General features: G+C 31.2%; 6 protein-coding genes across 6 annotated transcripts in view; 4 read left to right on the top strand and 2 right to left on the bottom strand.

Annotated features, from left to right (window-relative positions):
• Positions 1 to 1,200: 1,200 nt before the first annotated feature.
• LOC106784909 (ribonuclease H1) lies at positions 1,201 to 3,339 on the bottom strand. Its single transcript, XM_014744909.1, has 6 exons — positions 2,812 to 3,339; positions 2,601 to 2,717; positions 2,104 to 2,191; positions 1,833 to 1,975; positions 1,478 to 1,742; positions 1,201 to 1,400 (listed from the first exon to the last, which is right to left on the bottom strand). The coding sequence occupies exons 1-6, from the start codon at positions 3,045 to 3,047 to the stop codon at positions 1,317 to 1,319; spliced, it is 933 nt and encodes a 310-aa protein (XP_014600395.1). The 5' UTR covers positions 3,048 to 3,339; the 3' UTR covers positions 1,201 to 1,316.
• A 356-nt stretch (positions 3,340 to 3,695) lies between these two features.
• LOC106784905 (RING finger protein 10) lies at positions 3,696 to 7,786 on the top strand. Its single transcript, XM_014744904.1, has 12 exons — positions 3,696 to 4,117; positions 4,424 to 4,599; positions 4,656 to 4,879; positions 4,986 to 5,076; positions 5,168 to 5,352; positions 5,437 to 5,632; positions 5,742 to 5,876; positions 5,957 to 6,206; positions 6,276 to 6,527; positions 6,809 to 6,980; positions 7,072 to 7,406; positions 7,493 to 7,786. Exons 1-12 carry the CDS (start codon positions 4,048 to 4,050, stop codon positions 7,582 to 7,584), a joined length of 2,178 nt encoding a protein of 725 aa, XP_014600390.1. The 5' UTR covers positions 3,696 to 4,047; the 3' UTR covers positions 7,585 to 7,786.
• Positions 7,787 to 8,022: 236 nt separating this feature from the next.
• LOC106784907 (heat shock 70 kDa protein cognate 4) lies at positions 8,023 to 11,088 on the bottom strand. The gene is made up of 3 exons (XM_014744907.1): positions 10,760 to 11,088; positions 10,374 to 10,597; positions 8,023 to 10,127 (listed from the first exon to the last, which is right to left on the bottom strand). The coding sequence occupies exons 2-3, from the start codon at positions 10,576 to 10,578 to the stop codon at positions 8,377 to 8,379; spliced, it is 1,956 nt and encodes a 651-aa protein (XP_014600393.1). The 5' UTR covers positions 10,579 to 10,597; positions 10,760 to 11,088; the 3' UTR covers positions 8,023 to 8,376.
• Positions 11,089 to 13,245: 2,157 nt separating this feature from the next.
• LOC106784957 overlaps positions 13,246 to 15,206 on the top strand; it is a 3,595-nt gene continuing 1,634 nt past the window's right edge. Inside the window, exons 1-2 of the mRNA XM_014745025.1 lie at positions 13,246 to 13,323; positions 14,107 to 15,008. The gene's annotated coding sequence lies outside the window, so the exon portion shown is untranslated. The remainder of the gene's footprint in view (positions 13,324 to 14,106; positions 15,009 to 15,206) is intronic.
• On the top strand, positions 13,541 to 14,147 carry LOC106784887 (cell division control protein 31-like). Its single transcript, XM_014744859.1, has 3 exons — positions 13,541 to 13,700; positions 13,859 to 13,984; positions 14,107 to 14,147. The coding sequence occupies exons 1-3, from the start codon at positions 13,541 to 13,543 to the stop codon at positions 14,145 to 14,147; spliced, it is 327 nt and encodes a 108-aa protein (XP_014600345.1).
• On the top strand, positions 14,209 to 14,556 carry LOC106784886 (vesicle transport through interaction with t-SNAREs homolog 1B-like). The gene has a single exon (XM_014744858.1). It carries the CDS (start codon positions 14,209 to 14,211, stop codon positions 14,554 to 14,556), a length of 348 nt encoding a protein of 115 aa, XP_014600344.1.

Raw genomic sequence — 15,206 nt, 5'->3', positions numbered from 1 at the left:
TTCGAACTTTACAATCCAAAGTTCAAAAGTTCTATCTACGATTACGATAAAAATATATAATATTTATAATACCTCGTTTTAGATTGCCGGGATTTTTAAATTGCAAAACAGTTTTTATTGTACGAAACTAAAATATTGTTTATAGAAAAAACATTCACTGTCTAATTAAAATTCATTACATGACAACTATCACATGACTTAACCTAAATGAAAGTACATTTTTATATAAATCTACTATATTATGATTTTTTTTGGTAGAAACTTTATTAATCGTTTGGCTACCGGAGGATTTCCAAAAAAACACGATCGAGAAAAGCTGAATGACGCTAGACCACCGTCAATTGTCTGTATTGACAATGAATCAAAAAGCGCTAGCATTTTTCGACATGAAATCTGAAGAGAGCGAAAGCAGCCCGTGGTAGTCAAACGGTTAATTACAGTAGGTGAGAAAGTACATACACTGACCAATTTGAAATACAACTTCGTAGAATTGTTGTTTATTAACTAATTTTTTATAAACAAGAAATATAAACATATTCTCCGAAATCTCTAGAATAGGTAGAATGTAACAAATAATAATTTACTTATATAATTTACGAAATTAACAAGAAAAAACAAAAAATCTACACAAACTTATTTCACTTATTTTGGGATTTTGCTTTATCATACTAATAATAACTCGTCCAGTTTACTAATTAACTTTTTGTAAACATCTACTTCTTAAGTTATGTTACAGCTTCTTTCTTAATCTAAACCTATCAATTACCTATACTTTATATAGTAGATAGAAGTTTGTTTATAATCCGCGATATTTCTGATAAACTTTTACACTGATTATGCAAATTAATAATAATTTTTTTTCTTCTATCGTCATTTTTCAACAATAATTATTAATCGTACAAAATTTTAAGCTCTATTAATGCTGATAACGCTTCCAAACATATATACTGACAATATCAATTGTTTATAGAAAGTAATCATATGTGTTTACCTTATAAACTCTGTTGTGAATAGCTCGAAATAAGAACTGTACAAATACTTATTGCTCTCATATTTCTGTCGATTTTTTGCTTTTCTTTTTTAATTTTGTAACTTATATAAATAAATTATTATTTATTACATCGTACCTATTCTAAAGATTTCGGAGAATATGTCTACATTCCTGGTTTATAAAACATTAGGTAATAAACAACAATCTCATAAAGCTTTGTATACAATTGATTGGTGTATGAATATTTTCTACACTCATCATATATTTATGAATACTAGAATTAAAGGATATATGTCGTAAAAAATAAAGCTTTTTTTTTGAAAAATCAATGGTAAGCTTCAAGTCCTTTTCTCGCATATTTATCCGCCATCTCGTTGCCATAAACTCCTGAATGTCCTTTAACATGATTCTGTAATATCATAAATATCATCAATAAAATTTGTTACTTGATAATGGAAATAATATTATATTGTAAATAAACTTTACCCATATAATCTGTAAAGATTCAAGCTCTCTTTCCATTTCTAAAAGTTCTTCTTTGTTGATAACTGGACCCTTAGATGCAGTTAACCATCCGTTTCTTTTCCACTTGGGCATCCATTTGGTTATACAATTAATAAGAAATTTGGAATCAGTGCAAATTCTTAATTTTTTTATACCAGCCTTTTTGGCTTGTCTAGCTGCCATAGTCACTGCTTGAATCTCTGCCCTATTATTGGTTGCTTTACCAATAGCAGGTTGGGATATATTTCTGTAAATATCAAATAAAAAATCTTTAAATTACGAGCAATAATTTTAATATTTGTTAAAAGATCATAATGAAATAAATAACAAAACCAACAAATGTTTAAGATGAGGAGCTGGAAACCAAACACCAATTCCTGCACGTGCACCTTTAAAACCATTTAACGAGCATGCCCCATCTGTATATACATCGGTATAAGATTGGCTACTTGTAGAAGGTAAAACTATGTTAACAGAATTCTGTAGAACAAACAGTTGCATGTAAACTTTATTTGCTATACAGGCATAAAAATTTATAGAATTTATATTATAGAATAATGGTCAAGATTTATCTCTTCTGAGACTTGACTAGTTTTTAATTTTCTTACCTTAGCTTTTGATCGGTCCAATTGTGATTGCAGTGTTGACGAACATCTACAGTTGTCTTCCATTTGACATTCAACAGCAATTGGAATCCTTGATGATGAAAAAAAAGATTATCAATAACTACCATATAATCTATATTTTAATGATCCAAATTCCAAGCAGTACAGTCATACAATTCAGATTTCTTGTCGGAAAGTGCCAATGTTATTGAAACATAATGTACAATCAATATGTAGTCTCCAAATTTTGAATTTATCGATATGATTTTTCTAAAAACTATTGGAACTTAATAGTTAAATTACTTTTCTCGAAGAAATGCTTATTGGTATAAATACAGATAATAAACTAATAAGACAATAGAAAATCTTATTCTATCTCTCAAAAATTTTCACAAAAATGAATATGATAGAATGCAATATAGAATACAATATATATCATCGAAAGTCTAATAAAGTATCATAAAATTAATATAATTGAAAATATATACATAAATACTTACCCATTTTTCGATGCATTCGAAGAATATCGACATATAAAACTTTCGGCTTCTTCTTGAGTGGGAAATTTTTTAAATATAGATCCAGAATATTTCATAACTTGTTGCTCACATTCTGGCCTTAAAAAATTATAAAATAGTTTAAATAAGTAACACTATTTAAGATATATATTATATAAATAATTTAATAAATTTAGTTTTTTCTTATATATACCAAGAAAGATAAATTCCTGGTTTTCTTCCTCTGGCAACGGCATAATAAAACATAGGCATTTCAAAAATATAATTTGAAAAACGCAGAACGCTAAGTTTCATAAATCGAATTGAAATAATGTTTTCTACATATAAGAAAAACCGGAAATATCTTTTCTTTATCAATTGTAAACAAAGAAATAATAGTTTAATTGTGCGAAGAACGAACTCGTGTCTTGTTACACGATCAATGCGCATGCGCGAAATTTCATAACTTTCTCTAATTGGTCAGAAAAATTATTATTCTTAAAAAATTGAAATTTAAAAAAAATTTTAAAGAAATTTCTGCGATTTAACAACAATAATTATCGGAGAATCTCAATCGTATCTGTCTTATCATTAACACAAGTTTAAAGATCTTTATTAACACTTTGACGTCCGGGCGTTTCGAAAAAATATCTTCGCTTGGCGCTGCCAACGCTACTTCTGATTACTTCGCGTACATCCGACCGTATTCTAACTGCATGTCGCCGGGCGTAGAACTACTCTTTGTGCATCACACCAATGTTGTGTATCCGGCGATATTGCAACTTTTGTGCATGACACCAATGTGGTGTCGCCGGACGTCATAATATTAAGGATAATTCTCATCAACCGTTCAAATAGAGGAAGTAGCGACTATGAAAAGTACCACGTTAGTTTAGACAAACTATTTGAAAAAAAATAATAATAATTCGTAATAATAAATACGGATTAGAGCACTATCTATTAGTAAATTTGATAAATTGAGTATGTTTTTTTTTTGCCTAAATATTAAGATCATATACATGTACATTAAATGTGTGTTAGTTATTATTTAAAGTAAGATAAGAGTATCGAATGACATTGCAGACTCAACTTCCGGTTGCGCAAAGATCATTAATTTCGTCGCCATCATAGCGACGAAATCGCGACCGTGGTGGTCCGCAGAAATATTTAATCGTCGTTTACGACGAAAGGGAGGCCGATCGCTTCCTAAAAGAAAATAAAGCGAGAATTTTCGCTTTCTTCCTTCGCTCTTCGTTTAAACATCGTTAAAAACCTACTCATCGACGGTCGACCATCGGCTTATCGAGGGTTTCTTTTACAACTTTGGAATTAACGAAACATGGCTTATTGAAGAAGATGAAGGGCTTGCGGAAAAATCCTATTTCTCCATACGGAGGAGACCATATCTCTGCCAACGCAATAAACGAGGCCAAATTTAGCCGAACTGCCAATGGACAAAAAGACCAAATATCCACAGTCCTCTTCAAAGGGGACTGCTGGTGATTCCAAGAAAAGTCAAGGTACGTCACCACTTCGTGTCGCTAGTTGTTAAAATGACATTAACTTTTTTTTTATTTTATTTTCTCTCTATTTCTTTATAAACAATCCTTACTTTTCAATATTAATATTGCTAAATATTGAAATCTATTTTATTTTATAATATCCAACTATTACGATATTGGAAAGATCTGCTATTTCGTATGTGACTGTTAACATGTATGGCGCAATAGCATTAAAAACACATTTCATGATTTTGAATCTATGTATATGTTTGTTGATACTGTTTGAAGGTCCTTTGTCGTAATCATGTCCTTTATTTATTTTAGATGTTGCCAACAATAAATTATTTCCGAAAACATCACGCAAACGTGAACCAACTGGCGCTAATACCTTGTCCAAATATGATCAGACTAAAAAGTACAATACACAGAAAACAAAAACTTTTGATAAGAGACCAAAACCTAAAGGACAATATCATGGCGGTTCAAAGGAGGATACCAAGGTAAATATTTAGGGAAAGAATAAACAAAAGAATTTTTAATTTTTTAATAATATTAGGTAGTAGAAAGCGAAGTAGCTGAGTTCGGCTCAGTTATGGCTCAAGGAAGTAAAAAGCAGAATTTGAATCATCTGCTAAATTTTCATTATGAACCACGTGACATGCGAAGTGGTTCGGATACATGGAGAGTAGGAAGCGTGAATAAAGGAAACCATAACAGTAACAGATGGCTACCGCCAGTACAACGGCATAAGTATAACAAGGAACAATTCCTACAAGCCAGGTGAAAGTCTATAATTGTATTCTAAACTAATTTCTTTTTATACGTATATATTTGTATAGATATATAATAAATTTTTTAAATTTATTTTTTTATATACTCTTTTTAGCTGCCAATTTATTGTGACTCCCAATGAAGACTATTCTTTATACCTAACTGATCCTGATATCCTCGTTGATTGGAAATTTATTGAACAGATAGTAAGTTTCTCTACGCGCACATTTATTTATTTTTGTTTTTTTTTGATATAAGTTAAAATTAATAATTTTTTATATTAAATTTTCGTTTCAGAAAATATATAATACTGAAAGCTTATCGTGCCCAATTTGTTTATTCGCCCCAGTAGCTGCAAAAATGACTCGTTGTGGTCATGTTTATTGTTGGCCATGCATTTTGCATTATTTATCTTTATCTGATAAGTCCTGGCGCAAATGCCCTATTTGTTACGAATCTGTACATAAATCTGATTTGAAAAGGTTCATTTAATTTATCTTATCTTACGTACAATTTCATTTCACTTATATTTTGATTTATAGATAAATAATTGAATTTTTGTTTAGTGTTATTGAAGTTACACAGAATGCTGTTAATTTGGGTGATCCAATAACATTACGTTTAATGCGGCGTGAAAAGGGTTCATTAATTGCAATGCCAGCAAGTGAACCTGTTATTGTCGCTCCAACAACATTTTTCCAAGTTTCTAAAGATTGCAATAAACAAGTTTATTCTAAACTTCTAATAGCAAACCCAAGAGATGTAAGTTCTATAATATTAGCAAAAAATTCCCACAAACATTGAATAGAAGATATCTATCATTAAATTTATTTAGTAAAGTGTCATCAAAGACTTTTCTAATTATACGTAGATTATGGATATCATAGAGTCTGAACGGACACAGTTAGAAATTGAATTAATGGATGATCCGCATTCTCCTGAAAATTGTTATATCGAACAAGCAATTCGTGAACTTGCCAAGAGAGAAGAGGAACTCGTACAAAAAGTATTATTTTTTAATATTTCTTAATTTTTCTTTAATTTTCATTATAAAATAAAATTAATAGAATATGTAACTGAATGTAGAAAGTAAACGACAATGGATCACATCAAGAAGTAATGGGAAATATTTCATCTACATCAATAGGAGATAAAACAGATCAAGAGGAACAAGAAAACCATCAATTAACAACACAACAAATGAATGACAAAAGAAATAATTTATCCGAAGATCAATTTTTATGCGAAGAAACGATTGTAACTAGTAATGACAACACTTTGTTGAATGAAACGTTATTACCTTCACCTTCGCAAAAATTCTTTTATTTCTATCAGGGTAATATAATAATAATCGATTATAAAAATAAAGAATAATAAAAAAATTACATTTACGTGTAATTTTTAGCCGAAGATGGACAACATATTTATCTCCACGCAATGAATATAAAAATGTTGGAAATGCATTATGGTAGTCTCGAACATTGTCCGCCGGTGATTACAGGAAAATTGTTAGAAAAGGAAGTAGGCAGTTTTACGGAAGATTTACGACGACGATTAAGGTATCTTTGTCATTTACCTATAACCTGTCCATTTGAAGTTGCTGAAATTGAGCTTAAACCACCTACTGTATCGGAAGATGTCCTTAACTCCTTTCACGGTAATGAATCATGTTCTGTTGTTAACACATTGAACGTCGTTATTGCGGGATATGTTCTACTTGGCAGTTATTTCTTTTCACATTTGTATAATTTCTAACAAAACATAAGTAATGGTCTATGCAAAATTAGATCGACGAGTCACTCTGTAAAAATTAATGAAAAAGTTAATATCTGTTTCGTCGTAAGACGAGCAATGTATAAGCGCCGGCGTTTAATGTGTTAAAATGATTCGACATTATTACTTTAAGTTTATTTTTCGTATACATTCCTAATATTATAGAACAATTGGAAACTCGACAAAAGCGAAGACAACGTAGAGAACGTGAAGAAAGGAAACGAGAGAAGAAAATTATTGAAGAAGAAAACAAACAAATGGGCAAATATCCAATCGCAAATGTGAACATCGATTCAACGCATCACTTTCCCCAGTGGCAACCCGAACTTTTTACAGAGTACGTCTTTATATTATTGCTCTTAATTACATGTCGTAAAATGATGAGAAGAAATGAAGAATGAAAATAAATATTTATTTTATTTATTTAGAGATACGATTTTATCACCACCAGAATCATTGGCTACCTCCAGTGTAGCCAGCAGTCCGTCTTTGAGTACATTTGACGAAGTTGTCTCAACTACAACAAAACTAACTAACTCGAATGAACAAGGTCCATCATTTGCTGAAATGTTACGCAATACCGGGTCACGTATTAAAAAAACTAGTAAAGCCTGGCCAAGTATCAAAACAACTCCTCTTGAAAGATTAAGAAATACCAATGAAAATATCGAAGAAGATGACAATGCTCATGCTCCATCTTATAATCAAAGTTTTGGTGACGCCTTGGCACAAGCTTTGGAGCAAACAAAATTGTTAGATTCTGGTACGACGATATTATTTAAAAAAATAAGATTAATGTATAATTTAATTTTTGATTCGTACAAATATTTATTTTTCTACATGTTACAGAATCTACTGACAATGTGAGAGATAAAAAGAAAAAGAAAAAGAAGAGTAAAGCCACTGTATTATTTGCAACCAATATGTCACGCTCCTCATAAAAAAGGAAAAGCTTGAGTGTTATTTATTTTTAGTAAAGTTGCTTTTTCTTTCTTCAATTTAAGCTGAAATTTAGTTGGTATTCGGAAATAAATTTGGATATTTTATTGAAAAAGTTGCATCTTTTTAGTATTAGATTTGCTTTTACGTTTAATGTAAAATTTTCTTAATAAGCTTGGAAAATAAAAACCTTGATTTTAAAAATTAATTATGGAAAATATATGTATATATATATTACTAATCACCGAATCTTACCTTAACAAGAAATAAAATAATAAAACAATCGTGAACCATCAATTTCAAATGATTAAACATTTATTTTTTGAGTAATTCTACTTCAATATTTATTAATGCAAACTTATCATTGAAAAGTATATCTTTAGATTTATGTTTTTATAGTATAAAAAAGAGAAGATAATAATAAAAACTGCAATTCATAATAGGTTTCGGAAAATGTTCTGTATTTAATGCAGTTCTTGGAACATAGAAACTTTAACAAATCTTCATGAGACTTACATTCGTTACAATACAGCGTAGAGATACTATCACTGTAAGAATATTATACAAATTTAATTATTATTAATTACCTAAGTAACTTAAGTAATAAATAAATAAATAAAGTGAGAAGAAAGTAACAGGTACTGAAAAATATATGTTTAAAAAATTATTTATGCTGAAGAATATTAAAAATAAAAAAAATATAACAAAAAGAAGTTGCTTGTAATTGTTCTATGTTCTTTTATTCAAGTACATATTTTTTGAGAATGGGCAGTAGCAAGTGGGAACAGTTTCCTTTAATCGACTTCCTCAATGGTAGGTCCAGAAGCGCTTCCGCCACCAGGAGCTCCACCAGGAGCAGCACCGCCAGCACCAGGGAAACCACCTGGCATTCCACCGGGCATGCCACCTGCTCCTTGGTACAATTTCGTGATGATGGGATTGCAGATGGACTCCAGTTCTTTCTGCTTATGTTCATATTCCTCCTTATCAGCCAGCTGATTTGCGTCGAGCCATTTAATAATTTCATTGCATTTGTCCAAGACAAGTTGTTTATCACTGGCGCTAATTTTATCTTTAAGTTTCTCATCTTCTGCAGTGCTCTTGATGTTGAAGCAGTAAGACTCAAGACTGTTCTTAGCGGCAATGGTCTCTTTCTGTTTCTCATCCTCGCTACGGTATTTTTCAGCTTCGTTAACCATTCTCTCAATATCTTCCTTGCTAAGACGTCCCTTATCGTTGGTAATAGTGATTTTGTTCTCCTTGCCAGTAGATTTGTCCACAGCAGAGACATTAAGGATACCGTTGGCATCAATATCGAAGGTAACTTCGATTTGCGGTACACCTCGTGGTGCTGGTGGAATTCCGCTAAGTTCGAATTTACCCAAGAGATTGTTATCCTTGGTCATAGCACGTTCACCCTCGTATACCTGAATCAATACGCCAGGTTGATTGTCGGCATAAGTAGTAAAGGTTTGAGTTTGTTTCGTTGGAATAGTGGTGTTTCTCTTAATAAGAGCTGTCATGACACCGCCAGCGGTCTCTATACCAAGAGACAATGGAGTAACATCAAGGAGTAAAAGATCTTGAACTTCCTCAGATTTGTCTCCATGAAGAATGGCAGCTTGCACCGCCGCGCCATAGGCTACAGCCTCGTCGGGGTTGATGGACTTGTTGAGTTCCTTACCATTAAAGAAATCTTGTAAAAGTTTCTGAATTTTAGGGATACGGGTGGAACCACCAACGAGGACGATGTCATGTATTTGTGCTTTGTCCATCTTGGCATCACGCAAGGATTTTTCAACCGGTTCAAGAGTGCTCCTGAAGAGATCTGCACAGAGTTCTTCAAAACGCGCTCTCGTGATGGAAGTATAGAAGTCAATACCTTCATACAAGGAATCGATCTCGATACTTGCTTGGGTCGATGAAGAAAGGGTACGCTTCGCCCTTTCGCAAGCCGTGCGCAGACGACGTAATGAGCGCTTGTTCGCGGTAAGATCTTTCTTGTATTTGCGTTTAAACTCTTGTACGAAATGATTGACCATACGATTGTCAAAATCTTCACCGCCAAGATGAGTGTCTCCAGCCGTGGACTTGACCTCAAAGATGCCATCTTCGATCGTTAAAATGGAGACGTCGAAGGTGCCACCGCCAAGATCAAAAATAAGGACGTTACGCTCTCCCGATGCTTTTTTGTCCAAACCATAAGCAATGGCAGCAGCGGTGGGCTCGTTGATGATACGCAATACGTTCAAGCCCGAGATGGTACCAGCGTCCTTGGTTGCCTGACGCTGCGAGTCGTTGAAGTAAGCCGGAACAGTGATGACAGCATTGGTAACGTTCTTTCCTAAATATGCTTCTGCAGTTTCCTTCATCTTCACTAGAACCATGGAACTTACTTCTTCTGGGAAGAAAGTCTTCGTCTCTCCTTTGTATTGAACTTGAATTTTGGGTTTGCCGCCTTCATTTACGACGGTGAAGGGCCAGTGCTTCATGTCAGTCTGGACAATGGGATCCTCGAAACGACGCCCGATCAGTCTTTTAGCATCTAACAAAATTATACAAAAATAAGAACTCGTTCTATATCGGCTATAGTATATCAAATAAAAAACAACAATTTAAATAAAAAATAATTACTAATCGTAAGAAAAAAGAAGAAAAATTAATTAAAATGAAAAAAACTAAATGAAATCTATTAAATTAGACAGATACAGTATTAATAATAATGATGAGCGAAATTTTTAAAATAGGTCAAGTTATCTAAAAGCGACAGACAGAGATTGACGCAACTTACCAAAGATGGTATTGTTGGGATTCATGGCAACTTGGTTCTTAGCGGCATCTCCGATGAGACGCTCGGTATCGGTAAATGCAACATAACTGGGCGTAGTACGATTTCCTTGATCATTGGCGATGATTTCAACCTTTCCGTGTTGGAAAACTCCAACGCAAGAGTAGGTTGTGCCGAGATCGATACCAACTGCAGGTGCTTTGGCCATTTTAGTTTTCTCTTAGTTTCTGTAAGCATAAAGAAACCAAAATGTCGTTGAAGCCAAACCTTAAATTATTTCATTAGATAATTTGATATCATCATTTAACCGCACAACGATGCACCACAAATTTAACGAATAAGCAAACAATAGAAAGAAGAACCGATAGAGCACTAACAATAAAACGTACCTTTTCTTTGTTTCCGAATATGAAAAATGTTTCCTCAGAAGGATAGTGAATAACTTCTTCGCACGACGATTCGCAACGTGAGTGACAAATCCGCACCCTGTCGCTGTATATATCATTCGGCGAAGGATGCTTCTGGAATGTTCCTCCTGTTCGGCTAGTCAATGACCAATCAGGTTTGCGTTTATTCGAGGGAGTTGATATGATTCGTCGACCCTTCTACTACGTAACTCAACGAGGCAACCATAGAAAGGATTATTGACGATCGATTAACAATCTTTAAATATCATTTTTTCTTAACAACGATAACATACTCGACATTTAAAATATCATATCGTTGTAATTAAATTATTGAAATATAATCCGTACGTTTGGAGATCTTAATTTTTGGATTTTGTTAAATTCTAAAATGGAGAATGACGCAGAAGTAATGCGGAAGGAAAGTTGGAGAAAAATCTAGCGGTTATTGCTAGAAGCTACTACGCGGGCGCAAGCCGTTACGTATATGTAACTAACTTACACACACTATCACACTTATGGATCGTCGTCTCACCTTCGACCGTTTTTCAACCGTTTTTTCCGCCATTTTCATCGTTTATTTTACCACGTATTACTAAGAATTTGTATATCATTCGACTAACCTCTTTAACTATTTTATTTCAACTTTAATGATAATAAAGTCTACCATTTCATCAGATTTCGAAAGATTTTGTTATTGTTTTTCGATATGAATTTTTAAATAATATCACGGATATTGATTCAACTGCGACGGTTATAGGAATAAACCTTCGAAAATTAACTAGAAAAATACCGATGAGTCATTTAATGAGTACGATAAGGTCGTATCAAAGAATATAGAAAAAATCCTTTACACCTTTTCTTTTTTCTTATTTTATGCCTGATCATCATCGTTTCTAACTATATATACTATTCAAAAGTACTTTTGAGTAATTTTCTGAAACATGTACACACATACAGACATCAAACAATATTTAATTTTTCTAATCATTTATTGGAAAGATAAGTTTTTCTAATCATCTATTATTTGAATGTAATTCACGTGTTCGATAGAATCCGTATTCGATTATGACGCACATTAAAAGATACGTACGATGAAATTTATACATACATATATAGATATATATATATATATATATATATATATATAACGTGTATTCCTTGACTTAGATTTCTCGAAGAATTGTAATTTTAGTTTTCGTATAAGACCACGAGATACGTCAGCAAACTTACAAAGTAATTTGATACGATCGATTTAGAGTTTAATATCCAGTTAAAAGATATTCATTAAAAGAAGTAACAGATTTTATCTAAATGATTGTTCTGGAAAAATCCAGACTAAATTCGAAACTAACCTCATATCATACATACATACATACATATACATGACACAAGTATTAATCTAGTCTTCGCAACTCGACTAAAATTTCTGAATAATGATTATATAAACTAGATAAGACTGAAATTAAGATTTTTTCGAATCATCTATTACTCAATTTGTAAATTATCATTATTTCATACAAATAAATTTCACGATTCTTTGTAATACGAACGCACATAACCAATACAAAACGATATTCGTACGTTTTTCTATTAAATGAATATGCATTGCTATGGTTTCAATTGGAATATCATTCGTATAAGAATGTTTATAACATTTTATTGAAATATGGTTTTGAATTTACGTCGATAACGTCAAGAAATGTGTATACTATGTACACAAATATATGTTATGTATATCATTATGTATAAGTTATACGTGTATGTTAATCAAGGTCATGACCAACGTTTGAATGGATATACATTGCCAGCCATAAGGTTTCACAGCAAATATAGAAGAAATATGTAAAAAAAATAAATACAAATATCTAAAGAAAAATAAACGCCTCAAGATTTTATGGTTTCAACAAAAAATCATATAAAAAACATCATTAAAGAAGCAAGAAGGATATGTATAAATGCGAGGTAAAAAATATGATGTTTGAATAAAACATTTTTTATAATTAAAGCTTTTGTAAATGGATGGTAATGTATTAGCTATTAAGAAAACCAAATAAAAATTAATTATTAACATTCTTGTAAATTGAATATCATATTAATTGATGAATATTACAATAAACGTATTTTTATTATTTATAGAAAGTTTATACATAATATGTACATATAATTACTAATTACATGGTCATTCTGTTTTACCGATTGTTCTGACATGATTTGTTGTAGTAGTTCATAAAGAGTGAAATAAAGATGAGGGCGACACTTGACCTGTGTATTTTCGCTGTCAATCCAGTCGATTTAGTTTTTCTGTGTTGGGTGCGTCATATTTCAATTCAATAAATAATCGCGATTGTGTTATTTTTTTCTTATCGATAAGAAATTATTCGTATTAATAATACAAGGAGGAATATAATGAAATGAATAAAGGGTAAATAAAATTGTTTTGTTTATTTTGATCTAATTAAATAATGAGTCCTGTTTTGACATACTTATTTATCTTTCGACGTAAATCTGTGATACTCTTGTCAGTTTTGAGAATTAAAAAAGAATTGGTAGGTCTAGTAATAATTAATGTTGTTTTTTTTGTAGGTTATATTTTATAGATTATGACGGAAGACTGCATAAATGAGTGAAATAGAAACAACATTAATTATTACTAGATAGTTGATTAAATATTAAATGGAATTTATTATTAAAAAAACTACGTGTAAAGATGATGTCGATTCGTGGAAGAATAAAAAATGTCTTATTAAAGAGGCATTTAAATCGATGGACACAGATTCAGATGGTTATTTAAATTATTATGAAGCTAAAACAGCTATGAAAGCTTTGGGGTTAAGAATAAATAAATCTTTTGTTTTATCGACTATTCGCATGTACGATAAACGTGGTGATAGTAAAATTAGTTTTGATGATTTTTATTTCGTCGGTTTGTACGATTATATTCAATATATTATAGCTTTATTAACTAGTATAGAATCATAGTAATACATTAACTAATTTTATTCTAATTATTAGTATTTGAAAAGTTAAACAAACAAAATCCTATAGATCATCTTAAGTATGTGTTCAAGATTTTTACTGCAGAGTCTTTCATAGACAAAATTAGATTGGAAGATTTACAAAGAATTAATAATAAAATTGGTTCTAATCTGACCATCGATGAGATGCAGCTTATGATCAAAGAATTTGATAGGAATCAAGATGATTCTAGTAAATGCATTATGTTATGTCTTTCTTTTTTATAAAATCTATTGAAACAATTTATCGAGTTAAACACTCAGATATCTAAACACTGTTGCAAGTGTTCTGCATTATTGTTTTTCTCTTTGTAGTTGACGAAGCTGAATTCATTGAAATGATGACTGAGTCATAAAATTATTCCAAATTATTAGAAAATTGTATGAGAAATTATATTATTTATTTCATCGGTTAAAATGAATTCACAAATTGACTGGGATGCAGAACATCGTCGTACATTACTCGAAAGTAATGCTACTTTGGAACGTACAACGCAATCTTTAACAAGATCGCATATAGTCGCAACTGAAAATGAGCAAATAGGAACGGAAGTAATATCTGAATTAGAAGGACAAAGAGAACGTCTGTTGCGAGCAAAAAGAAGATTGTCTCAAACCGATGAAGAACTTAATAAAACACGGAGAATTTTGAATAGAATGAGAATAGGAGTGTTAACTAATAAGTTTGTATTAGTGTTGATCATACTATTGGAAATACTTATACTTGGTATAACTGTTTATTTAAAATTTTTTTATAAAAAATAAAATTTCAAAGGATTCTTCGTTTGAGAGAATATTGAAATTTATTGAATAGGCACGTATCTTTAATCATTTTATTTTGTTTTTAATGTAAATAAATTATGGTTTAAAATATTTTTTAAAAATAAATCGGAGGATTTTTTCAATGTTTGTCAGAATTTTCCAGTTCCATCTAACGTTGGAATTTAGAAGTATAGTCTCGATGGTAAGTTACCATCTTATCAATTTCTAGCATTGTACAGATTAGATCGAAAGTACGTAGAGAGATGGTGTTCGCGAATGCTCCAAAAACAAAGAGGGTGTGAATTTTCTCTTTGTATATTTTATATATTTACGGATTAATTGTAAGAATTACAAGTGACGGTTCGTCAATGTTATTCTATAGAGATGTATAAATAGATATGAGAAATTAACACTATCGATACTATTTAACATTCTATTTAAATCTTAGCTGTCAAGTAAGTTTAATTTTTTGTGATACAATATGCAGGACTAGTCAAAATTCATTTGATTTTTTCAGTGTTGCTTTTATAATGCATAAAGACACATGTTTATTATAATATGTAATGTCTTCACTGCAATAACAAATATGATTAAAATACAAATATAGTGACATGCATATATATGTATATATACATGTATATATATATATATAT

Source organism: Polistes canadensis, unplaced genomic scaffold (assembly GCF_001313835.1).
Source record: "Polistes canadensis isolate GaletaPanama2010 unplaced genomic scaffold, ASM131383v1 scaffold_42, whole genome shotgun sequence".
NCBI lineage: Eukaryota > Metazoa > Arthropoda > Insecta > Hymenoptera > Vespidae > Polistes > Polistes canadensis.
The sequence above is the reverse complement of the archived record's forward strand: the minus strand, read 5'-3'. Positions and strand labels throughout refer to the sequence as shown.